At 51.0% G+C, this 24,886-nt stretch overlaps 2 protein-coding genes and 1 long non-coding RNA gene across 16 annotated transcripts in view; 2 read left to right on the top strand and 1 right to left on the bottom strand.

The window, feature by feature from the left end:
• Positions 1–3,420: 3,420 nt before the first annotated feature.
• Positions 3,421–24,886, bottom strand: part of LOC106026894 (spidroin-1-like) — a 60,128-nt gene continuing 38,662 nt past the window's right edge. Inside the window, exons 1-3 of one of the 2 annotated variants that reach the window (XR_002790297.2) lie at positions 9,120–9,373; positions 7,299–7,752; positions 3,421–5,005 (exon numbers count right to left, since the gene is read on the bottom strand). The gene's annotated coding sequence lies outside the window, so the exon portion shown is untranslated. Of the gene's footprint in view, positions 5,006–7,298; positions 7,753–9,119; positions 9,374–24,886 lie in introns of those variants that run through there. The other variant, XM_063239470.1, reaches the window with a different exon arrangement.
• Positions 8,664–24,886, top strand: part of LOC100713873 (class I histocompatibility antigen, Gogo-OKO alpha chain-like) — a 22,767-nt gene continuing 6,544 nt past the window's right edge. For 2 of the 13 annotated variants that reach the window (XR_010044259.1, XR_010044257.1), the window contains exons 1-9: positions 8,664–8,821; positions 8,899–9,168; positions 9,404–9,679; positions 10,257–10,444; positions 18,989–19,076; positions 20,015–20,125; positions 20,521–20,553; positions 20,684–20,725; positions 23,289–23,725. Coding sequence is in view for 3 of the 13 variants with exons in the window: in XM_063239449.1 (XP_063095519.1) it covers positions 8,749–8,821; positions 8,899–9,168; positions 9,404–9,679; positions 10,257–10,444; positions 18,989–19,076; positions 20,015–20,125; positions 20,521–20,553; positions 20,684–20,731; positions 21,069–21,073 (1,092 nt within the window). In the remaining 10 variants the exon portion in view is untranslated. Of the gene's footprint in view, positions 8,822–8,898; positions 9,169–9,403; positions 9,680–10,256; positions 10,445–10,849; positions 10,949–11,692; positions 12,007–16,230; positions 18,195–18,961; positions 19,077–20,014; positions 20,128–20,520; positions 20,554–20,683; positions 20,732–21,068; positions 21,426–23,288; positions 23,726–24,105; positions 24,877–24,886 lie in introns of those variants that run through there. The other 11 variants (XR_010044256.1, XR_010044255.1, XM_063239450.1 and 8 more) reach the window with 11 other exon arrangements.
• LOC134473815 (uncharacterized) lies at positions 22,126–23,137 on the top strand. The gene is made up of 2 exons (XR_010044274.1): positions 22,126–22,348; positions 22,962–23,137. It is a non-coding gene; the product is annotated as an uncharacterized LOC134473815 (long non-coding RNA).

Below are 24,886 nucleotides of genomic sequence, written 5' to 3'. Positions count from 1 at the left end.
ACGTCCTCACCGCACTTTATAACCATTTTAGCGGGTTCATATGTGTCCTGTCATAAGACTTATTTTTGTTTAATAGAGTAACGTGTGAACCTCTTACCAGGCACCGCGGCATCTGTCTGCAGACCCAGCTCATCACCCGGGCCAGGCACTTGAGGCCTCATCCAGGGAGGAAAATCACGGAGAGAGGGACCCTTCAGTTAGCCTGCTTTCATTAGTCCACCTGCTTTCATAGAAAATTAGCCTGAGGTTAGTTTTTGCCCTTTCCAACTTCTAACTGTAAATGTGACATCTTTTAAAAACTACAACATTGATCATCCTCAAAATCACATTAAACAGGCAGATCAACCAAATGTCTTTAAAAGTTTATTTTCCTGGGCCAAGGGTTTAGCTCAGCGGCACAAACACCTGCCTGGCAAGTGCAAGGTTTTAAGTTTCATCCTGGTACCAAAAAACAAAGTTTATTGTCCTGTATATTATGACTTTTAAATCACAGCTATGTGACTTCATAGAATGACATTAACAATGAGTGAAACGATGTTTTGTTCTCTCCTGTGTGCCTGACTCTTTGGCACAAAGATCCCGTGGTATGTCCAGCTAGGTATGTCCAGTTAACATGAGAATGTGAGACCTGAGAGGACCGGAGGTGTCCACAGGGGAGGAATTGCAGGGAGGCCTCCAGGTATTTCTACACTGTGAGAGAGGGGTCCAGTGAGGTTTCCTCACGCTGAGTTGCTTGAATCATTGTTTGGGTCTGTAAAAAGTGATCTGCAAGCTGCAACAACGCAAAGCAATTTAATAATCAATGGAAGAAACTGTGATTGTTCTGTGACCTTTAACATTCTTTTTCAAAATATGAAGAACTGTCAAGAGCCAGGCTTGGTGGTGGATGCCTGTCATCCTAGCGCTCAGGAGGCTGAAGCAGGAGGGTTGAGTTGGAGGCCAGACTGGGCTTCATAGTGAGCCCCTGTCTCAGTCAGACAGAACAAACCTCTGTGAGTACAAATGTACACGCTAATGGAAAACATGTGACACCACCACGGATTAAGGGAATGATTTTGTTTTTCATTCCCCGGGTGGCCGACCTGACAGATGGCCACTATGATTAGTAGGCTTTTAAAAATAATTCAGTTGTGAGCATTCAAGTTTTTTTTTAACGAATATTTATATTTCTTTAGGTTTATACTCTTGAGTGGATTTGCTGGCTCATACAGAAACTGTGTGTTTAACATTCAAAGAGCTGCCTAGGTGTCTGTGCCACTTTATGATCCAGCAGCTACACCCGAGGGTTCCAGGTTCACTGCAACCTCCTTGACACTGGTAATTACCAGGTTTTGTTTTTAGTCTCGCTGTTCTAGTGAGGTTGGAGTTCTGTGTCAGTTTTCATTTGCATAATTCTCGTGTCTGAGGATTTTATTTGCAGATTTATCACTTCTACATCTTTTTTGAAAAAGAAGTATTCAAAAATAAGTCATTTTCAATTGGAGTTTGTGTCTCCCTGTTAGCTGTAAGTGTTCTCTATGTAGTCTCGGTGCTGGACCCTTGCTGGGTAAATGATCTGAAACACAGGCTCCCACTGCGGGAACTGTCTTTCCCCTCCTGATGACATCCAGGGGCAAAAGCTTGTTAGTGTTTGTTCAGTCAGATTTTCTTGGTACCAGAGACGATACACAGTGATCAGGTTCATCGTGGAGAATCTGCACCTACACATGACTCTGGGTTCCCCCCACATTCCCCACCCACCCTCCCTCCTCCTCCCCCACATTCACAGAAGCTCTGTTTCCCTTTTTCCTTCTCTCCTCACTTGTTTTTACTTTCCTTGCTTTTCTAACCCCTCTCCTGTTCCCTGCTCCCATTTCCATCCGAGCACTTTCTTCCTATGTCACAATTCCTATTTTACGTTTGTTCCTTATTCACACTGTGAGTTTCTCACAGCAGAGAAGCAATGTGGTGTTTACACGTGTGTGTCTGATTTATCTCACGTAAGTGTGTGGTCCCGAGGTGCATCTGCTTACCTAGGAAGGTCTTTATGCCTGAGTAGCCTCCACTGTACTAAAAACCACATCTTCTTTATACATTCACCAGCAGGTGGGCATTTGGGCTGTTTATGAGACTCAGCTGTCACAATCTGTGCTGCTATAAACTTGGGTGTTCATCTGTCACTATGCCATGATGCTTTTAATTGCTTAAGGGAAATACCAAGAAGGGTAATTAGAGGTCCAGTGTTACCTCCCATCCTAGATGTTGAGGAAGCTCCACACTGATCTCCACAGTGGCTGCACAGTCTGTACTCCCACCAACAGTGGAGAAGGGCTCCTTTTCCCCACAGTCCTGCCAGCCTTCGTTATTGGCTGATTTCTTGATAATGCTGCTCTTTCTGGGGTGAGATGGAATCTCAGTGTCATTTTAATTTGCATCTCTCGAATGACCAGTGAATATTTTTTCATATATTTGTCAATTGTACTTCTTCATCTGAGGAGTGTGCATTCACCTCAGATGCCCGTTATGAATTGGGTTTTTTAATTTGGATGGTCAACCCCCGGATCCGAATACCTCTGCAAAAGAACCCTGAAGAGCCTACACTGCAAGGCCAAAGACTCCACGCCAGAAGGCTGCAGAGACCCAGGTGGGAACAAAATAGTCTGCACCAGACGCCAGGTGAGGAAGACCCACCTGAAGAGGAAGACCCGAGCAAGCCCAGCCCTGAAAATACAGAGGCTCAAAACAAGCCATGAAAACAAGCTGTTCCAGCACCAGGAGGGCCAGGGGCCAGGCCAGCCAGCAAACAGGTTGCCAGGCAGCAGGGTTGAAATGGACATTCTTCTTGGGAGTGTGTGGGGTGCAGGAGTTTATAAAGAAATGTGCTGCAGTGGTTGAGGGGTTCCTTTCTGCCCATCAGGAGGACAAGGGCTCCCCCTGACCCCAGCTTTGTCTCTATTTTCTCCTTCTCTCACAGTCCTTCACCCCAATAACCTCAAGAACTGCATGGGTTTCAGCATGTGGCACCTGAACATGGACAGGGGAAGAGATGGAGGCTGAGGGGACATTTCCCATTTGCTCACAACAATGCGAGAAGTCATTGGTACAGGTCAGGGGTCATCCCGGGAGTGTGTGATATTGATATTGGCTGCATCAGATATGAATGGGGCGTTTAAACAATCCCTTATTCTCTAGGACCAGTTATAAACAGGCTTGTGAGAAACCCTTCCCTGCAAAAAGAAAGAAAAAGAAACAAAAGAAAAATAAAAGAGTTATATTGACTATATCAGCTGCCTCACTCTGGGACAAACAAATTCTAAATGATTGCAAGTGTAAGTGGAACTGTGTGTTGTATGCTTGATTCTAGAATTTTCATTGTTTTGGTGGATCTGCATTAGACATGGTCTTAATAATCATCAACTTCTTGAGACAACCATAATGGAATTGGTTTCAGAAACTATTTTATTTTATTTAGAGAAAAAACAAAACAAAAAAGGGTAGAAATAATACAGAATTTTAAAAAGCAGTAAGAAATCACTAGTTAATAAATTACATAGTGTTCTCTTTGAAATAGTTGCTCAAGTCACAAAATCAAAGCATAAACATTGGACAATCAAAGAATGACAGTGCAAACAAATCTGATGACTAAAAAAAACTTAGTAGTACGGTTATCTGTCTTCCACACTTATACATGGAATTATATTCTTTACAGCAGTTTCTTTCCCTGTCATATCACAATATCTGTTATACTTTTTGGGTGTTATTACTTTTTCAGTTTTTTGTTACTATTTTTATACCAGAGAGACAATACGATATTTACACACGTGAGTGTGATTTATTTCACTTATGCGGATAGACTGAAGTTGCCTCCATTTACCTATAAAAGCCTCAAGAACATCCCTTTTCATAGCTGAGTAATATTCCATTGGGCAAAAATGCCACACCTTTTTCATCCATTCTGTGGTTGATGGGCATTTTGGTTGTTTCCAAGATTTAGCTAGTACAAATTGTGCTGCTATAAACCTGGGTGCACATATATCACTGAGACATGACCTTTTCAATTTTTCTGGGAAAATACGCAGGAGGGGAATAGATGGATTGAATGGAACTTGTAATCCTATGTTGTTGAGGAATCTCCATACTGATTTCCATCATAGCTGCACCGGTCTGCTCTCCCACCAATATTGGAGCAGTGTTCCGTTTTCCCGCAGTCTTGCCAACATTTGTCATCAATTGATTTTTTTCTTGTTTTGCTTTAATTTTGTCTTTTGCTTTTTATCAGTACCAGGGATCAAACTCTTGACCACACACTTGCAAGGCAGGCGCTTATGCCGCTGAGCTAAATCCCCAGCCATTATTAGTTGATTTCTTGATGGCAGGTATTCTTTCTGGAATGAGATGAAATCTCAACGCTGTTTTAAATTGCATTTCTTGAATGACCAGTAATGGTGAACATTTCTTCATGTATTTATTTGCCATTTGAATATCGTCCTCTGAGAACTGTGTGTTCATGTTGATGCCCATTTTTGGAGAGGGTGTTTGAATTTGGGGGCTTGATGATTTTGAATACTTTGTATGTTCCGGATATAAGTGCTTTGACTAAAGTACTTATAGCCAGGGGTTGCTGGCTGTCTTTCCCATTCTGTGGGTTTTCATTTCATTTCATTTGTTGTTGATTTGTTTTGACACACAAAAACTCTTTAAAAGAGTAGGTCCCCCAGGCACTATTTTAAAATCAAGTCCCAAGCAGGAAAAAGATGGTGGAATGACAGCCAGCTCAGTAACCTTAACTGAGCCACAATCAGCCATCTCCACCTTCTCAGCTCAGAGAAATTTTGCTGCATCACGGGTTGAAACTTTCGCCTCTAGGGAGCAGAGCGGTTTTCTCTGTCTCCCTTGCAACTGATGCTGAAAGAAGCCAGATGGGCGGGAGTGCGGGGAGGGTTTCCTCATGTCTACCCGGTTACTAAACTTCCGATCCCCGATAGTCCTGGACAAATTATAATCACTCAGGCCGTCAGGTCACAGCCTAAAGGAAAAAGAAAGAAGAAAGGTGTTTGTCTTCAATGTGGAGGGGAGGGCACATGTTGCCAGTAGCTGTGCTGCTGCACCTGTGGGGACAGCACAGCCACCATCTGTCCCTTCAACACAACCTGCTGCCCTCCGTCCACAGTGTAGATCGTGGTCTCGTTGGGCCACTTGATGTAAATGAAAAACTGACGTGGAAGGCCTTCCTGTTCCAGAAGAAACACTTCCAGGGGGGCCTGCAGCAGCTTAGGGGTGCTCGGGCTCGGACAGCTTCCCTGAGATGGACAGCCAGGATCCTCCTGGTGGTGGTGGTGGGGGGGGGGTAATGTGGTCCTGATTGGTGGTTTGCTGATTTTTATTTACCAAATATTCTCACAAAAGACAATTTCAAATAACCAATACAACAACCAGCATAAGAAACTTCTAAAAATCCAATAATTGGCTTTCACAGGCTGGCGAGAGGCTGCCTCCTGCATGTCACTGGCTCACTAAGGCTTTGCAGTGAGCCTCAGCATCTCATAGTGTAAATCCCAATAAGGGTACTTGCTTCAAAGTCACGATTAATATAATTCTACATTTATTTAGTTCTTTTTTGCTTTCTTGTCTCAACTTTCATTTCCAGCGCACTGGCACCAGACAGCTTGCTAACTTTCTTGAGTTTGTTTCCAAAGGAAGGAATTCTAAGTTTACATACATGGGAGGAAACGGGAAAACGGCTTGGAAAACGGCTTAGAGCACGGCTGATGAGAAAATGAGCAAACGTAAGTCTCCCTGGGCCTCCACAGACTTTAAAACTATTGTTTAACAGGAGAAACGGGCTGTCTGCTCCTTTCACCACTTCTCACAGCCCCCAGGCAGGGGAGGGACCCAAAGAGCTCCAGGAGCCTGGGGCTTGGCCCAGACATGGAGGGGAGAAACAATGTTGCCTGTGTCAGCTGTAAGGGAGAAATGTTGTGGTTCTAATGTAACATAATGTTGGAAGACTTAATATTGGTTCTTCAATCTGTGCTAAGTTGTTGAAGTTGTAAAACGTTAAAAATAAACATGCTAGCTACAAACTGATTGAAAGCAATGTGTCAGGCGCAGTGTTGGCTGGTAATGGCTGATACACTGTGTCAACCTGAAGTTTGGAAGCTGGCTGAGTGACTCCTGGAGGGACCCGGTTCTTCTGCTTCCCCTCCTGTGCTCTTGCTACCTTTGCTGTCTTCCCTGCCATGACCTGTTACTCTCTCAGACTCGTTCAACAGGCCTCTGTTTCCCCTGCCATGTTCCACAAAAACGCTTCTGCCTTATGCAAACAATTCCATTTAACCTGCATAAAGGCTCAAAATTGTTAAACTTGCTCAAAATTACTTACAAAAACAAAAGAGGACAGTTTTACCTAGACTTCATTGGGCAGTATGTACAGTTACAGTTTAAATCCTGCTAAGGAGGGAACCACAGCAGCAGCAAGACAATCAGTCAGGTAAATGGAAGAAGCCAGGAAGGGTCCTTCAGAGAGAGCTTCATCCTGGACAGTGCGAATTTGGGGTGGAGGGTGTGCTTCTGTTTTTCCAGGAAATGCTAAATGGGTGCCAGAGCATACTGCCTGGCTGTATCATGGACCCAAACCCAGAGAAGGAGGTGATTCCACCTCTCACAAAGCTGATGCTCAGTCCTGTGACAGTGATGCCTCAGAGACCACGCAAAAGCCCATAGAATAGCGTGAAGCTAGAACCAGCCTTAACTGACCCAGGATGCTCAGGAATGGTAACCAAAAATAAAACCAAAGGTCTAAATTTATGATAGGAGTGTATGCTCAGTGCTACATCAAAAATAGATGTGAATTATAGATAAGATTTTGTCCTTTCCAAATTCTTTTACAAGAGAGCTCTGCTAATTGACTTACCACAAATCTGACAAGCCTATTAATAGTTACAAATTCTACAATTGTAAAAGGCTAATGTGATTCAGTTTGGCTAACAGATATTTGAGTACCCTGTGATTGTGTAAGATGTCTGTCAGTCTGCCTGTGTATCTGTTTGTCCATTCTGTTAAGCTGTTGTTGGGAGTCCACTGAGCTAGTGATTGTTCACCCATGTAGAGCCAAGAGCACAAGTGCCCCTACAGGAGTGCTCACGGGCACAGAGTGCCTGAGAAGCTCCCTGAGGGCATGGGGTGCTGGAGGACACAGGGTGTAAGAAGCGAGCTAGTTCAGCACTAGGGCAGGATACAAGTGTGTATCAGCCCCTCCCCGGGAACTTATTTATAACACTGAGAAACTTGTTTCTATGTGTGTTCAAATCTGTACAGACCCTCTGTTCATGTTTGTCCATTTGTCCATCATATAAACAAGCTATTCGAGCACCAGGAACGCAATGGGCCCAGGCTAGCCAGGTAAACAACTTGCTAGGCAGCAGGCTGAAACTGATCTTCATCTTTGGAGTTGTATGGAGGGTATAAATAAAGGTGCTGCAGTGGTTGAGTGGTTCCTTTCCGCCCATCAGGACGATGAGGGCTCCACCTGACCCCAGCTTTTTCTGTTATTCATGTTGTCATTCCCTGGGGTCTCCCCCAACCAAGAACCTCAAGAGCCCCATGGGTCGCTGCCACAAGTCATCAACCATTCCAAGTGTCTATGATTAAAAGCAACTGAAGGCAGCACAAGGGTGACATTTCAGCCAGTAGAGAGGGACTGTCCCGTTCTCAGTTGCAAGGACTGAGCCAGTGTTCACATGCAGGGTCCAGTGACTGAAGAGCTGTCCATGCCTGTAGGAAGAAGATCCCAGAGACGATATCACAAATGCCCTATGTTCAGGGACCCCACAGCCACACCCTCAGGAGACCACACTGGGAAGGAGGAATTGGCAGGATGCTGAGGGTGGTGTGTGTGAGTTCACGTGGACACCTGATCCCCACAGCACCGCCCTGTCTCCCCCAACACAGTCGGCCAGGGGAGAACCTGGAAGGGGTCTGGGTCACCTTCAGTCTGCACACTGACCTCGGCTCATTTCTGACATGCACAGGGGGCAGTGACGACCTGGCAGGTGGAGGATACCACCCCAGACCCCCAGGGTACACAGAAAGGGCCTGGCTGTGCTGAAGGACAAAGGGAGCCTGCTGACCCCACCCCGTCCTGCCCTGTCATAAGGGATCCTCCCTCCTGTGTCCTGGACAAGAAAAACTGCTGGGAATTGCCACCCACGACCCCCTCCTTATAATAAATCTGAGAATGAAGATTTATTCACCCTTCTTAGGCTTGGCATGTGTTAGAGTTCTCTGTCAGAACCACACAGAAAACCCACTATTTGCGGAGGTCACAATGAATCACTGAAGCCTGTGAGTCCAGGCGTAGCTTTTCTGCATAACGGAATAAAAGCTAAGCGCGCTCCCAGCATGGGCTCCTGTGCACCTATTAGCTACACACGGTTATTTACACAGGTTTATGGCACAGACCTTCACCGTCCAGGGCACTTGCCACCTGTGCACGAGAAGGGTGAGCAAGGTCCGCGTTCTGGGCCTTGGCGGGCTGATGTGAAGCCCAAGGCAGCGCCCAGGGTGCACACAGCCCGCCCAGCTCAGGACTCCTCTGGTTTCACTTCTCCCTCTGCCAACCCGTGTCTGGCCCTTCTGCCTGGACACTGGTGACGCGAGGCCGCTTCTCACCCGCATTGGTTGGCGGCTCCTAACGCAGCCAATGAGAGTCGCCGAAGGTCCTTTTATAAGTCCTCACAGAGGGCCAGGAGCTCAGTCCTCTACCCCCGGATGGCGGAGGTGGCCCCCCGAACCCTCCTCCTGCTGCTGTCGGGGGCCCTGGTCCTGACCGAGACCCGGGCGGGTGAGTGCGGGCGCAGGGAGGCAGGAGCGGCGGGGCCGGCCGGGAGGAGGTCGCGGTCTCACCGCCCCGCCCCGCAGGCTCGCACTCCCTGCGCTACGTCTACACCGCGGTGTCCCGGCCCGGACGCGGGGACTCGCGCTTCTTCACTGTGGGCTACGTGGACGACACGCAGTTCGTGCGCTTCGACAGCGACGCCGAGAATCCCCGCGAGGAGCCGCGGGCGCCGTGGATGGAGCGGGAGGGTCAGGAGTATTGGGACGGACAGACACAGATCGCCAAGGACAGCGCACAGACTTACCGAGTGGACTTAAGGACTCTGCGCGGCTACTACAACCAGAGCGGGGACGGTGAGTGACCCCGGCCGGGTCAGGGGTGTGCCCGCCCCACAGAGAGTCCCAGTGGTCCCGGGTGTCCACGTCCGAGGTTCGTGCGGACACCCCGGCCTCGGGAAGCGCGGGGACCGCGACTCGGTTTCATTTTCAGTTTGGAAGGAAAATCCCGGGTGGGGGCGGGGCTGACGGCGGGGGCGGGGCTGACGGCGGGCTGACGGCGGGGGCGGGGCTGACGGCGGGGGCGGGGCAGCTTCTCACACCTTCCAGAGGATGTACGGCTGCGAGGTGGGGCCAGACGGGCGCTTCCTCAGCGAATACATGCAGGACGCCTACGACGGGAAAGATTACATCGCCCTGGCCGAGGACCTGAGCACCTGGGTGGCGGCGGACACTGCGGCTCAGATCACACAGCGCAAGTGGGTGCAGGCCGGTGAGGCAGAGCGATACAGGGCCTACCTGCAGGGGAAGTGCGTGGAGTGGCTCCTCAGATACCTGGAGCACGGGAAGGAGAAGCTGCAACGCGCAGGTACCGGCCCAGAGGACCTCCCCATCTGCGCTCTGGCTGGGCCGGTGTCTCCTGGGGATGAAACTGGACCCTTCCCCAGTACTGCTGCCCTCTCCTGTCCTGGGGAACAGCACCCCTGGGATTGCACAGCGGATAGCAGATTGCTTCTCTGAGCCCCCTTCTCTCAGGAGAGGAAGAGTCTGTCCCTCATGGGAGGGAAAGATCTCTGAGGTGTGCTCACCCTGTCCTTCAGGAGGCTGTGAACCTGAACTCTCTCAGGCTTGTGCTGTGCCCCACACCCAGTGTCTGTGGAGCTCTGACTATGCTTATTCTGGCCTCTCAATCTCCACCCACTCAGGACAAAGGTCCCCTTCCCTCCCCCAGAGACCTACAGCCTCCTCCCAAGGCCAACTCACCCTGATTCTAGAATTGTCTGACTAATAAATCATCCCAACCGCCACTGTCCAGCATGGTGTCCTAGGTTTGCAGCCACCCCAAGTACACTTGTCCTGTCTATTCTCAGGATGGTCACAGGACTGCTGCCTGGAGTGGCCCAGGAAGTATGCAAAGAGCCTGAATTTTCCTTTCTTACCCTCAGACCCTCCAGAGGCACACGTGACCCGCCACCCCACCTCCAAGGAACAGGTCACCCTACGGTGCTGGGCCCTGGGTTTCTACCCTGAGGAGATCTCCGTGACCTGGCAGCGGGATGGGCAGAAGCTGACCCAGGAGATGGAGCTGGTGGAGACCAGGCCTGATGGGGATGGAAACTTCCAGAAGTGGGTGTTGGGAGCCGCCGACACCGGTCCCCTTACTTGGCGGACGTAGGGCCTGTGGGTGGGGGCGGAGCCTGAGCTAGATTGCCCCTCCCATTGAGTGAGTCAAGTTGGCGCCTGCTTCCTGCCCCCTGATTGTGCTGGCGACTTAAACAACCCGCTCTGTAAGATAGTCTGCCTAGCAACAGCTGATGTTAGCCAGTCAGCCCGCATCGCGCGCTTTGAACTGATTGGCTACTGTTGCCCTATAAAAGTGAATGCCTTTCCCGCCACGAGAGGAAGCACAAAGAGAGATAGAGAAAGTCCACCGGCGAGAAAGGGCTGGTGACAGAGAGGAGGCCTCGCGGGGCCCACGTGGAGACAAATAAAGGCAAGGTTGCACACTGTCAGAATCTGTCGCGTGTTCTTCCTGCAGGCCAGGAGCGACATCGACATTTGGTGGCCCGCACGGGGACTGATCAACCCCGAGACACGGCGGTGGTGTGCAACGCTCCAGCGTGGTGCTGCCGGACAGGTGAGTTGGGGATAAGCCTGGGCTCTGGGTGGCGCGCACCTACAGGGCTTTTAGACTCCCCTCAGGCTCACGCGTAGGTGACGGGTTCTTTAAGTCACACGCGGTGAGTTACAGCCCTTAGAGGTTAGAGATGGGTAATTTACGGAGCGCGGAGGCGCGGCCCTTGGTAAAGGCCCTTAGAAAGCTTTTAAAAGCTAGAGACCTCAGGGTAGGTCAAAAAACACTGGAACTATTCATAGCAGAGGTAGATAGGGTAGCTCCCTGGTTTTTACCCACGGGGCATTTAAACCTGCCGTCATGGGAGAAGTTAGGCGGGGACCTCGCCTCGGCGGAACTGGAAGGGGATATTTCGCCGGCTATTCGCCCCCTGTGGGAAATGATACATGCGTGCCTTGAAGGGGAGGGGAAGGGGTTCCCGTCAGCAGTTAGAGACGCGGAAATCATAGACGCACGCAAGGCTTTTGAGCAGGCAAAGTCGGAATGCTCTCGGGAGGGATCTGTCCAGGGGGAAAAAATCCAGGGAAAGATAGAGGACACCCAAGCTCTAGAGTCCTCCGACTTAGATAGCGAGGAGGAACCAGAAGGTGGGGCAGGAAGCCGAGAGGCCAAAAACCCCTATGCCGAGTTGCGTCGTGAATTGGAATTGTGTGCGTGCGCCGCCCGGGAAAAGCAGAGAGAGGAGAAAGGGCCCCTGAGCGCTCTCTGGCGGGGAGGAGACAGAGAGCCATCCGCCCCGCCCTGGAGCTCTTTTCCAGAAGCGGCTCCCCGCCGAGAGGCCGCTACAGGGAACCCTCCCTTCTCTCAGCCGGCACAGGAAGTGACGCCCCGTTCCACTCTGTCGCGACCGCCGTCTTATGACGCTGCGCCGCGGGTCGGACGATATTTTCATGGGCGGTTATGGAGGGGTGAACGATGGCCCGGAGGGGATCCACCGATGCAAGGAATGGATTACGGTCTTTATGGAGTATATCCTGTGCAAATGGCCCCAGGCCAAGGGCGCAATGTTTGGGAACCGTTTGAAATAAAACAGATTAGAGAATTAAAAAGCGCTGTCACAACCTTCGGGCCCACAGCTCCTTATACTATAGCTATGCTAGAGAATCTTGCCTCTCAGCCTCTTACACCAGGTGATTGGATGCAGCTGGCCAAGGCATGCCTTCCTTCGGGTAGTTATCTTGATTGGCGAGCCTGGTATGCCAAGTTTGCCATCGAGCAAGCAGAAAAGAATGTTAGCAGGGGGCATGCAAGGTGGAACGAAGATATGCTCCAGGGCTCAGGTAAATATAGGGATGACCAAACTCAGTTCCCCAATGAGGTGTATGACCAAATCTCTAATATTGGGCTCTGCGCATGGAAACAGGTGAACGGTGCGGGGGCGGCCTCATTATGCCTTTCAAAGATAGTGCAGGGTGCCACAGAGCCATTTGTTGATTTCGTGGCTAGGATGCAAGACGCGGGCGATAAAGTTTTTTCAGACCAAGAGGTGGCAAAGCCCCTGATCAAACAACTCATTTTTGAACAATGCACAACAGAGTGCAAAGCGGCTCTTGCCCCGCATAAAAACAAGGATCTCAATGCTTGGATTAGGATTTGTAGGGAGATTGGAGGGCAGATGACTGCAGCAAAGCTTGCGGCGGCCTTTGTAGCCGCGACAGCACAAGCTAAGGATGCTTCTGGACCTAAGCGAGATCGTAAGCCCAAAGGATGTTTTGGCTGCGGGGAACCAGGGCATATTAGGAGAGACTGTCCGCACAGTGTTAATACACGGGAAGGGCCAATAGGCGTGTGCGAACGATGCAGGAAGGGAACACACAAAGCGAAAGATTGCAGATCAGTTTTTGATGCCCAGGGAAACCGTATTAGTGGCAGGGGGATTCAGGAGCCAAAAAACGGCCAGAGGGGGCCCTCCTTACGGACGGGCCCCCGCCCCCTAGACAGGACAACACAAGGTGGCAGCCCTCCACAAGGGCTACCCCTGGGTCAGCAGGCGTGGACCTCTGTGTCGCCTCCAGACTCCTATTAGCGCCCGATATGGGCGTTCAGGTGGTCGGGACCACCTTCAAAGGACCGCTACCTGAAAAGTCAGTTGGTTTAGTGATTGGACGGTCCTCCACAGCCCTCCGGGGCCTTACCGTGCTCCCTGGGGTTATAGACTCAGACTACACAGGAAACATTAAGATTATGGTCCAATCTCATGTAGGGACCATGGTGATTAATGAGGGGGATAAGATAGCACAACTTTTATTGCTCCCCAGTCTCCATGAGAGATTCCAGTCTAGACAACGGGTTAGAGGGGATCAGGGTTTTGGCTCCTCTGGAGAAATTTTTGAAGGACTTCATATGACTCTTGATAAAAGACCCATGCTCTCGCTCAGGGTTAATGGTAGAAATATAACAGGACTCCTGGATACAGGGGCAGACCGCTCCATTGTCTCCAAGAGGGACTGGCCTTCTAGCTGGCCCACCAATACAGCTGATAACACACTCCAAGGGTTGGGGATGGTGGCTGCCCCCCAGGTTAGTGCCGTGACCCTGCCTTGGTGTGATGAGGAGGGTCACCAAGGACATTTTCAACCTTTTGTTCTACAGCTGCCGGTATCTTTGTGGGGAAGAGACATCCTCACTCAGATGGATGTCACTCTTACATCCACCTGCTCTCCCCAAGCCAAGGGTATACTTAAGAATCAGGGATATGTCCCCGGCAAGGGCCTGGGCTCTGCCCTGCAGGGCCGGACATCTCCCGTACCTGTAGAAAAAAGGGAAGGTAGACACGGGCTGGGTTTTTCCTAGGGGCCGCTGAGGAAGTTCTCCTGCCTACTCCAATTAAGATCACTTGGAAGTCCCTGAATCCGGTTTGGGTACCTCAGTGGCCCCTACCCAAGGAGAAGCTTTTAGCATTAACCGAGATAGTCAAAACCCAGCTTCAGGCAGGGCACATAAAGCCATCAACCTCCCCTTGGAATACCCCTGTTTTTGTTATTAGAAAGAAATCAGGTAAGTGGAGGCTGCTCCATGATCTAAGGGCGGTCAACGCGCAGATGCAGCCCCTGGGGGCGGTCCAGAGGGGGCTGCCAGCTCTCTCAGCCATCCCTCAGTCCTGGCCAGTTTATGTTATAGATCTTAGAGACTGTTTCTTCTCAATCCCCCTGCATCCAGAGGACACCCATAGGTTCGCCTTTACCTTACCCACCATTAACCAAGAAAGCCCTGATCTCAGATACGAGTGGATAACGCTGTCCCAAGGTATGGCCAACAGTCCCACTATGTGTCAGATTTACCTTGATTCCCTACTGGCCCCCCTACGCAAAGCCTTCCCCAGAGTTAGGTGCATTCATTACATGGATGATCTGCTGATCAGTGCGAAGGACATAAATAGGTTAGAGGATATGCTAGGCCAACTGGTCAAGGCCCTGAGAAAGGCTAATTTACATATTGCCCCTGACAAGATTCAAGGAGGAGACATAGTGACTTACTTGGGTACCAAAGTCTCCCCTACATCGATTTCTCCACAGAAGGTAACCATCAGAACAGATAATCTTACAACCCTAAATGACATGCAAAAGTTACTGGGAGATATAAATTGGATCAGACCTTACTTGCACATCCCTAATTCGGACTTAAAGCCCCTGTTTGATCTCCTGAGAGGGGATCCGGATATTGCCTCCCCTAGAGAGTTCACCCCAGAGGCCAGAGTTGCTCTAAAGAAGATAGAAGAGGCCCTAAGCAAAGCTACATTACAGAGAATTGACCCAGAACAGCCTTTTGAGGTCTGCTTGTTGCAGACCAGTTCCCAGCCCACGGCAGTGATTTGGCAGAAAGGACCACTTCTGTGGGTGCACCCTAAGGTTTCACCTGCCAAGATTATTGAACATTACCCGGAAGCAGTTGCTTCTCTGGCTCTGGAGGCACATAGTAGAGCCATCCAGCATTTTGGCTCCACGCCTCACGCTATTCGGGTGCCTTATACCGCTTCTCAAATAAAAACTCTGACTGCTTGCATAGATACTTGGGCCATCCTGAGATGTGTATTTCTTGGGGAGATAGACAATCAGTTCCCTAAGGACTCTATACTACAGTTTATTACTCAACATCCGGTGATATTTCCAAAAATCACCGCCCCTACACCCCTTACTCCTGCAACAACAGTCTATACTGATGGGTCAAAAACCGGGATAGGGGCCTATGTGGTCTCAGGCATGCCTCCAGTTAACATACAGTTTGAACCAGATCAACCACAGGTGGTGGAGTTACAAATTGTACAAACCATCCTCGAGAAGTTCCCAGGGGCCCTTAATATTGTTTCTGATTCAAAATATGTTGTCAATGCCATGCAGGTCCTTGAGACTGCAGGCCCAATTAAACCAACCTCCAAAGTAACTAACTTGTTTTTGTCTATCCAGACATTGCTCATAAATAGACACAACAAAATATACATCACTCACATAAGAGCACATACACACCTACCAGGGCCCATGGTACAGGGCAATGCGGCTGCTGACGCGGCCACTCGCCCGTTATGGATTTTCAATATGTTATCTCCAATAGAGCAAGCCCGTCAGTTCCATGACAAATTCCATGTCAATGCCAGGATGCTAGCCAACCAGTACCGCATCTCCAGGGCTGACGCGCGGGACATCGTGCGACTGTGCGGCTCATGCGCCACACACACGCCTGCCATATCAATGGGGGTTAACCCCAGAGGGTTGATCCCTGGCGATATTTGGCAAATGGATGTCACACACATGACAGAATTTGGATCTCTTAAGTATGTCCATGTCTCCACGGACACCTGTTCTCATATTATATTCGCAACTGCAGAGACAGGTGAAAAGGTATCTAATGTGATCAATCACTGCTTAGCGGCTTGGGCCGCGTGGGGCAAGCCCAAAATATTAAAGACAGACAACGGACCAGCCTATACAGGAAAAGCCTTCAATGAGTTCTGTAAGACTATGGAAGTACACTTAAAACATGGTATCCCATATAATCCTCAAGGCCAAGGAATTATTGAAAGAGCTCATAAAAGCCTCAAAGAAATCTTATGTAAACAAAAAGGGGGAGTAGGCCAGGGCCTGCCCCCAAAGGCACGGCTATCCATGGCACTATTCACATACAATTTTTTAAACCTGAACAATAACAACCACCCCCCGGCTATGGAGCATTGTAATCCATCTCCTAGCAATAAGGGATGGGTAAAATGGAAAGATGTCCTGACGGGACAATGGATGGGCCCGGATCCGGTAGTCAGCTGGAACCGAGGTGCGGTTTGTGTTTTCCCGCAGGAACCGGGACGAGAACCATTGTGGGTCCCAGAAAGACTGACGCGTGCGACAAGCCCTTCGACTGAAGACTAATCCTGTCCTGCCGGAGACCAGCAGCAGGCCTGACAGCCAGATGAACCCGAAAAAGGCTGCTTTTTTCGTTGGGGGCGTTGTCCTAGCACTCCTCAGGATAAGTATGGTACATGCGGGGCTGGGGGGCCCCGCTTCTGGAATAGATCTTCGCACGAGCCTTCTTGGCAGTCCGTGCGATTGCGGAGGTGGCACGGTAAGCAGTATACCACCTAGCGCCAAAAAAGGACCAGGGACCGATTGTGGGGATAAAACAGCATTCTCAGTTGTGTACCCCTCCACTGCAGGAGGATTTAGTCAACCATCCTATCAGTGCATACTTAAGCCTAAGGTGAGTCCCTCAGGGCCTGGTGATCTCGCCACATGTCCCTGCACTAAGTTTGAGGAATCCATGCATGTTACATGCTATACAGAGACAAAACAATGCAAACTTAAGAGTACAACCTATTGGATGGCAACGCTAACTACAACTAAAAGCCCTGTTGCCCCTAACCATATTCCCGCTGCTGTAGGCAGTTCTCCATTCATGCAGTCGGGTTGTAATGGAGAGGTTGGAGAAACGGTCTGTTGGTCTATGACCGCTCCCGTTCACATCTCTGACGGTGGAGGGGTCCAAGACCAGTACCGGCAGGAACAGGTCATTGAGCGATGAGAACAATTAAATCCGTTCCCTGAAGTCAATTACCATCCACTCCTACGCCCAAAATCCCGAGGCATTAACCTTGACCCCGCTACTGAATCCATATTAGAGGCTACCCACAAAGCACTCAATCTTACTGACCCAGGGCTGGCCTCCGATTGTTGGCTGTGTATGATGATGGGAGAATCATGGCCGCTGGCCATGCCGTTTAGAGACTATGAAAGTGAACCTTACAATTATAGCACACCCTATAATTGCTCACATGGGCCTCCATTTCGGGTCCAGTTTATGGGACAGTTTAATGCATCCTGTTTCCAAAAGTACCCACAAAATAATAGTTATGATATTGTTGTTGGAGCGCTGGCAGTCGCCTCGTGTGAGTCCATAACCAATGTAAGTAGTAGCTCGCCGCTATGTGCCCCCTTTGGCAAAGTATTTGCTTGCGGCAATGGTCATGCTTATACCTACCTGCCCAGTAATTGGACCGGCCTATGTGGCCTAGCTTACTTGTTGCCTGACATTGGTATTGTCCCTGGGGACCAACCCATGCCCATCCCAGCTGTGGACACCTTTATAAAAAGACATAAGAGAGATGTACTGATTTTACCTCTCTTGGCTGGTCTGGGGATAACTGGAGCCCTGGCCGCCGGGACTGCGGGCCTAGGAGTTTCATTAACCAAATATACTCAGTTATCCAAGCAATTGATAGAAGACATGTCTATAGTTGAGAGAACCCTTCAGGAGATACAAGATCAAATTGATTCCCTTGCAGAGGTTGTTCTGCAGAATAGAAGGGGCCTAGATCTACTCACTGTAGAGAGGGGAGGTATCTGTATTGCCTTACAGGAAAGATGCTGCTTTTATGCCAACAAGTCCGGAATCGTTCGAGACCGATTAAAGAAACTGCAAGAAGACCTAGAAAAGAGAAGAAAAGAACTACAAGACAACCCCTTTTGGGGAGCCTGGAATGGCTTGCTCCCCTATATTTTACCATTGTTAGGTCCCCTGTGCTCCTTGCTTCTGCTCTTACTTATAGGACCATGCTTGCTCCGATGGGTCACATCATTTATTAATGGGCGCCTTGCGGCGGCCCGGCGTCAAGTACGCCTGGTTGCCCATGCGGCCCTGGCAGCAGCCCGTGATGGGCACAATGACCCCCAGGCTTACGCATGGCTCGCTCGACTGGCCTACGACCGGGTCTAGATGTGGCGGGTCTTCCGCACTCCTTCCCTATTGACACTACACAGCAGGGTAGGTGAGTCAATGACGGGTAAGAGCGTGCCTCCCCAGCACGACTCGACCTAAGCCAGGCCCTACCCCATACTGCACAAAAGCCACTGGATTACTAGAATCTGCCCAGATCTAGATGTCTCTCCGAGGGGATCGCACGGAGGGGCATGAGTGCATGCCTATGTGCATCCAGGTTCCGTCCAGTTCACTCCTGGCCCTGGAAAAAGGACGAGGGTCTCAAGGCCTTGGTGGACCCGGGGACGGCCGACCAGGGTCCAAGCCAAGGGCCTACGGTGGGCCTCAACACAGGGCATAAGCCTCTGCACTCGATCCAGGGCGGGCTGCGATGCATACATTCATTCAAAGTAAATAAAATAGGGGGAGATGTTGGGAGCCGCCGACACCGGTCGCCTTACTTGGCGGACGTAGGGCCTGTGGGTGGGGGCGGAGCCTGAGCTAGATTGCCCCTCCCATTGAGTGAGTCAAGTTGGCGCCTGCTTCCTGCCCCCTGATTGTGCTGGCGACTTAAACAACCCGCTCTGTAAGATAGTCTGCCTAGCAACAGCTGATGTTAGCCAGTCAGCCCGCATCGCGCGCTTTGAACTGATTGGCTACTGTTGCCCTATAAAAGTGAATGCCTTTCCCGCCACGAGAGGAAGCACAAAGAGAGATAGAGAAAGTCCACTGGCGAGAAAGGGCTGGTGACAGAGAGGAGGCCTCGCGGGGCCCACGTGGAGACAAATAAAGGCAAGGTTGCACACTGTCAGAATCTGTCGCGTGTTCTTCCTGCAGGCCAGGAGCGACATCGACAAGTGGGTGGCTGTGGTGGTGCCTTCTGGAGAAGAGCAGAATTACACGTGCCACGTGCAGCATGAGGGGCTGTCTGAGCCCCTCGCCCTGAGATGGGGTAAGGGGGGGTGTTATGTCCTGTTTCTAGATGATGCCCCAAATCCTCGTGCTCATAGGTGAGGTTCATCAGAGGTGGCTGTATACAGGTGTGTGACCCTGGGTGCAGGGTGTGATGACTGGGTCACACTGCTGTTTTGGGTGTGGCTGAGTGGATTAGGGAAGACAGCAGACCCAGCCTGGCTGTGAGTGGGATCCACCAACAGCCTCACAGCCTGAGTGCAGTGAAGAGGGGGAAGCTGCCTGCTTGCTGCTTCCTGCCTGCCGTGCTGTGGGCTGTTTCTCCTCTGTGATGGCCCTGCCGGGCTCCCTGCCTTAAAGTCTCCTGACTGTGGACTGAAACCTCTACAAACTGAACAGAAATGAATCTTATCTCCTTTAACATAGAGGTGTAGGGTTGTTTGTCTCAGCAACAAGAAAGTGATTAAGTCAGATGCGGGAGCTCACAGGAGCTCTTGTGTTTGAAGGCAGGAGTCTTTCTAGAGACCCCCCCTGCAGGCTGGACTGGAGAGCTGGGCCAGGGTCCCTGTTGGTCATTGCTAGGACACAATACCTGGTGCCCAAAAATTAAAGGAGAAAGGATTTATTTTGGCTCCCAGTTTGTAGACATTTCAGTTAAAACTCAGCTTGTTCCCAGGCAGCACTGCAGGGCACAGGGTCTTGGCCATGGAGAGCTGCTCAGGGCAGTGCAGACAGGAAGCAGAGAGAGTAATGAGGGAGCTGAGGAAGGAGAAAAACTCTACCGAGTCACACCCTCAGAGCCCCCCTCTCCCTCCAGACCCTACCTCCTAACAGCAAGTCAGCTCTGAGACCCACACTGCAGTCAGCTTCCAAATGCCTCCATTTGCATGAGGCTGTGGGTTCCACTTAGATACAAGTAAAGCCCCTCACCTCCTCTTTACTTCCTTTGTCTTCCTTTCCTTCCCCTTCTCTCTCCAGAGTCGTCTCAGCCCTCCATCCCCATCCTGGGGGTTGTTGCTGCTGTGATTGTCCTTGTAGCTGTGCTCACTGGAGTAGTTGGCTTTGTGATATGGAGGAGGAGTAGAGCAGGTAGGGGTGGGGTCAGCGTCTTCCTGTTTCACCCCAGGAAGAAATACACCCCATCACCCTGTGGGGCGCCCCCTCCCCACACACATGCTTGCCCAGCCTGGAGTCCTGGACACGGAGCCTGTTGTGAAACAGGGACAATGAGGGACAGATTGGTCACCCAGAGGGCTGTGGTGATGGGGCCCTGATTCCCAGCAGGAAGGTCCCTGCTAGGACAGAGCCTCAGGAGGGCAGTTGGTGCAGGTCCTGACCATGTCCTCCCCTCCTGCCTCTGATCCTTCCCTGAGTCTGCATCCCAGTTCTGGAAACTTCCCTGAGGTCCTGGCCTGGGCAGATCTTCCTGGCTGTCAAGGCCCTGCCTCCTCCCTGGCTTCTCACAGGACATTTGCTTCCCACAGGTGCAAAAGGAGGGAACTACACTCAGGCTGCCAGTAAGTATGGGGGGCTGATTCCTGAGAGCCTTGCGGTTCTGTAGCCAGGAGCCATGGGATCCCCACCTCATGATTCCCCTTCCCCATGTCTGCTGGGCTCTGACCATGTCGTGTTACATTTTCTCCCCAGGGGGTGACAGTGCCCAGGGCTCTGATTCCTCTCTCATGGCTGGTAAGGGTGAGACCCCGGGGGGCCTGAAGTGGGAGAGATGGGCTGAGGCAGAGGGGACACAGCAGGGTCCCTGTCTGACTGTGAGCCCTGTGTGTGAGCAGCGGGCTCCTCTGTTAGTGTTTATCAGGACCTGGGTGCTGTGCCCGGTGTTTGTGTTCACCCTGGGGAGCTGGTGCTCATGTGTAACTCATCTCTGCTTTTTGCTTCTCTGTGCCCCCCATTCCATCCCCTGCCTCCATGTCTAGATCCCCTCCTGTGTGCAGAGAGCCTCTCTCTCAGTGAGCTCCTCAGGATGGTGCCACGTGGAGCCATGGCCCTGACTTTATAACCCTTTTGTCCATAGCGTGAGACAGCTGCCTTGTGGGTGACTGAGCCACTCCACGCTTCTCCAGCCCACGCTCTGTAACCTCAAGATCACCCGAGTCACCTCCCTGCAAACGGCTTCTGAGTGTGTCCATGTTCCTGTGGGCAACGGGGAGGACTATGAGCAGAGCAGTCAGCCCTGGGCAGCAGGACTCCGGTCCCCATGCTGACCCGTGTTCCCTCCTGCTCAGCTCCTGTTCCAGCAGGTGTGGGCTGGGGCAGCTCCTCACAGGGATGAGATGGAGCACAGTGCACACAGCTTCCCCCAGGAATCCTCTTGCTTCTGATTCTGCCTTTATTTTAACAGCCCCACAATAAATCCAGTAGCTTAGAAAAATAGTTTTACTTTGTAACAAGAGGGTATCTGAGTCGTGCCTTGGACAGCTCGTCCTTTTCAGAGGCAGAGGTTTCTTTACATGTTTCCAGGAAATTCACATAGCACATCCTGAATGTAAGGCTCAGAATATACATTTGGGTTTCCTCAAGTTAATGACACCAGTGGTTGACCTGTTCACTAAAGAACATTTCCAGTGTGTGAGGGCAGCAATAAATGGGAGCACTGAGACCGAGTCTCTTTTGCTGTGCTCTGAATCCTCTGCAGGGAAACAGGAGAAGGGGAGGTGAGGTCCAGGGTGGGTCTCCTGTCTGTAGTGAATCCCTCAGCCACACCCAGAACTGTGCTGACCAAGGCAGTCGGGCATTTCTTACTCAAGTTGATACAGCCAATTAACTGTCACATCTACCCCGTGACAACTTGACCACAAACACATTTCCTTGAACTCTGTGCGCTCTGGATACAAAGACAAGTCCACAGTCACAGCTGTCGGGGTGCAGCTCTCCTGGGTGCAGACAGACTCACTGATTCCCTCCCCAGAAGCCAGGGCAAGTTCTCAGGGTGATGCTTCCCCCTAACATTTTATGACAACATTATAACACGGGTTTAACCATATATAACCAGTAACACTAAGCCTATCACCATCATTTTACACAGGAAGCCTGTTAGGTGAGCGCTGTGGAAATTCCTCATTTCTGTAAGTGCTCAGGAGGTTGGAGCTGGTGTCTATCACTACCTTCTTACACTGTGACTTCTGTATCCCCTTGGTGTTTGCAGGCCCCTCAGCAAGTCTCGGTCCTCTTCCTGGGGCAGTGACCCACAGCCTCATTCCTGGAGGTTCTGGACCATTTATCACCTATGTTGATTGGGTTGTACTTTTCCATTGACCTTAGCAATGTCAGGGTAGTACCAGGAGGTGCCCTAAGGTATCAGCTGCACTCTGAATATTTTATTCCTTTCCTCTGTTATGAAGTACTGGCCCAGTTTCCCCTTGATGGTCTGATCCATCATCCCTGCCCACACTGTAACTCCTTTGCTGCTTGGTTGGACGTGAGATACACAAAACCCCCAGGGGGTGTGTCAGCTTCCAGTTCCAGGGATTCCTGTGCCTCCTGGTAGGAGCCTCCCCCCACCCCTGGGGAGCGAGACCTTCAGGCCAGCAGCACATAAAGCTGTGGGATGGGGAAGCAAAGCTGCTGCTGGTGGGTCACTAGGGTAATGAATGGTGTCATTCCCTTGCCACCCCTGATTTCTGCACCCCTGTATCCTGGCTGTATGAGACGCAATGCCATAGAGTAGATGATGACTCAAAGCATACAAAGCCTTGGAAGAGCCTCGCCCCAGCCCTGCAGTCCAGGGCCACTTAGCTAGAGTTGTAACTCCATCATCAAAAGGACGTGCAACCTCTCTGTTGAGAGGTTCTGCCAGCCTGGCCCTTAGCTACCTCTACCATGAGGTCCTCCTGACTTGGCACAGGGCCCTGAAAAACAACAGGGAATCTCTCCAAAAGTAACTTCCGCATTCTTCTTCTCCTTCCAGAAATAAACCTCCTGGTCTCACACATGCACCAAGCTTTCTCCAGTCCCAAGACTCCACAACCACCTAAGCGCTGCGCCCCCAGCCCAAGTCCAGAAAAGCCGTTCCCAGCTCTCCATTTTGGGGCTCCTTGCTCTCTCTTGCACCCCTCCCACACCAGCAATAAATGCTTTTTCTTACCTCTGTCTTTGTCTCTCAACTGCCCCAAACCCTCACATCTACAGTTGAGGTGCTTCTCTTTTGTGAGGAACTTGGTGAGACCCGTGCATTTCATGAGCATGAGCCAATTGCCTCATGTGTGTGGTCATAGAACGTGTTCCTTGCCCGCAGGCCATTCTGTCTGGAATACCACGAGGGTGGGAAAGGCACTGTGCGCGTCCATGGATGGGAGCATTGGCAGAAGCGTTCCATGCAGGGAAGGCAAACCCAAAGCCACAATCAGTGTCCACACCAGCAAGGACAAAGTGCTGCCCTCTCCACGATGGAAGGATCCAATCTAATCGACGTGCCATCAGGTTGAAGCCTGATCACTTCAGGAAATGGAGCCGTGTCAGAACCCACAGTTGGTCTCTGCTGCTGGTGTGTGGGGCATCGAGCACATCAGCCTTGTGAGGGGAGTTCCTGTGGCTCGGCCCATGCACAACCTTCATCACTGCTACCGTGGCTACTTTGCTCATGAGCCCATTGGACAATGACAGTGGCAGCAGAGGAAAAGAGTCTCCTGTCACATACAGATGAGCCTGTCCTACCCAGCCGAGTCACCTTTGGTAAGTGTTCACATAGAATACACACACCACTGCATCCACTGTCCATGTGGACAGGTCCATCCACGTACCTCTTCCCCAAATAACTTTCTCACCAATTTTACAGTCATGTTCCTTCTATGTTGCTGATCTTTGGTCCAGAGCATTAGCTCCAGCCCGTGAATCAGTACAGAGTCCCACATCTGCCCATGTCACCTTCCAGGGAAAATGTGCACCAGGCGCACTGCCCAACATTTCCCCCACTGGGAGGATTTCCCTTCACCACTGACCTCCAGGGATGTCCTGGAAGGGACTGCAGCACTGCAGCTGTCACGTGCAGGTGTGAGATGTGTAACACACAGAACCGTCCATAACCCAGGCCCTGCCTTTCCTTCCTCTGACAGCAGATCACATGGTCCACCACATGGGGCACAGGTGCATGCTGGGAGACAGAAGGCAGCACTGCAGCATTGGGGGCCGTGGCCATCTGGGCGTCTTCTTCCTGTGACTCACTTGTCACCTCTGGACATGCCCTGGCTCATTCATCTTGTATCAGACAGGGCTTTACTAGAGAAACAGATATAACACATATAAAATGTGTAAGGAACACAAGATTGGCTTACAATGGTCAGCCACACATTCGGATGAGGGCACGGGCAGAGGGTGTCTGTGTGATGGGGGTGAAGGGCACAGCCCAAGGGCTCTTCCTCACTGCAATGTCCATGCAAGCCCATATCACAAGCCAATGGGTTCATAATGGAAGGCTGAAGAATCCAGGACAGAAGGCTGAGAAGTCCCAGGTGGAAGCCGAGCAGTCTGTGCCAGAAGCCAGGAGACTCCAAGCTGGGTGAAGACTGGAGCTCCTCTGAGGAGGCAGCCATCAGCCCCCTCCTGTGCCTTTCACTGTGTGCAGGCTGCTCCTGGGGGCGGTGCAGCCCCACACCAGCTGCCTGCCCTCCTCCTGCACAGGCTGAGGGTGTTACAGCAGGGACCCTGGCCCCCGCTGAGTCACTTGGTGAAAATCCCCCCTTCCCCAAATAACACAGTGAACAACATCCTAGGACGTTAACTATTGTTCGTCTGCACCCCAGGACGTGGAGCTGCTGGGTCACTCTAAAAGCTTCTAGACTTTTCAAGTTGATACAGTGTATCAGCCATACAGCATCTGTATACCACTTCTTTTAT

The sequence above is a fragment of the Cavia porcellus genome, unplaced genomic scaffold (genome assembly GCF_034190915.1).
Source record: "Cavia porcellus strain 051 isolate PalLab524CR breed Dunkin Hartley unplaced genomic scaffold, mCavPor4.1 scaffold_28, whole genome shotgun sequence".
Classification (NCBI taxonomy): Eukaryota; Metazoa; Chordata; class Mammalia; order Rodentia; family Caviidae; genus Cavia; species Cavia porcellus.
Note: the sequence above shows the minus strand (reverse complement) of the source record. Positions and strands in the feature narration are given on the sequence as shown.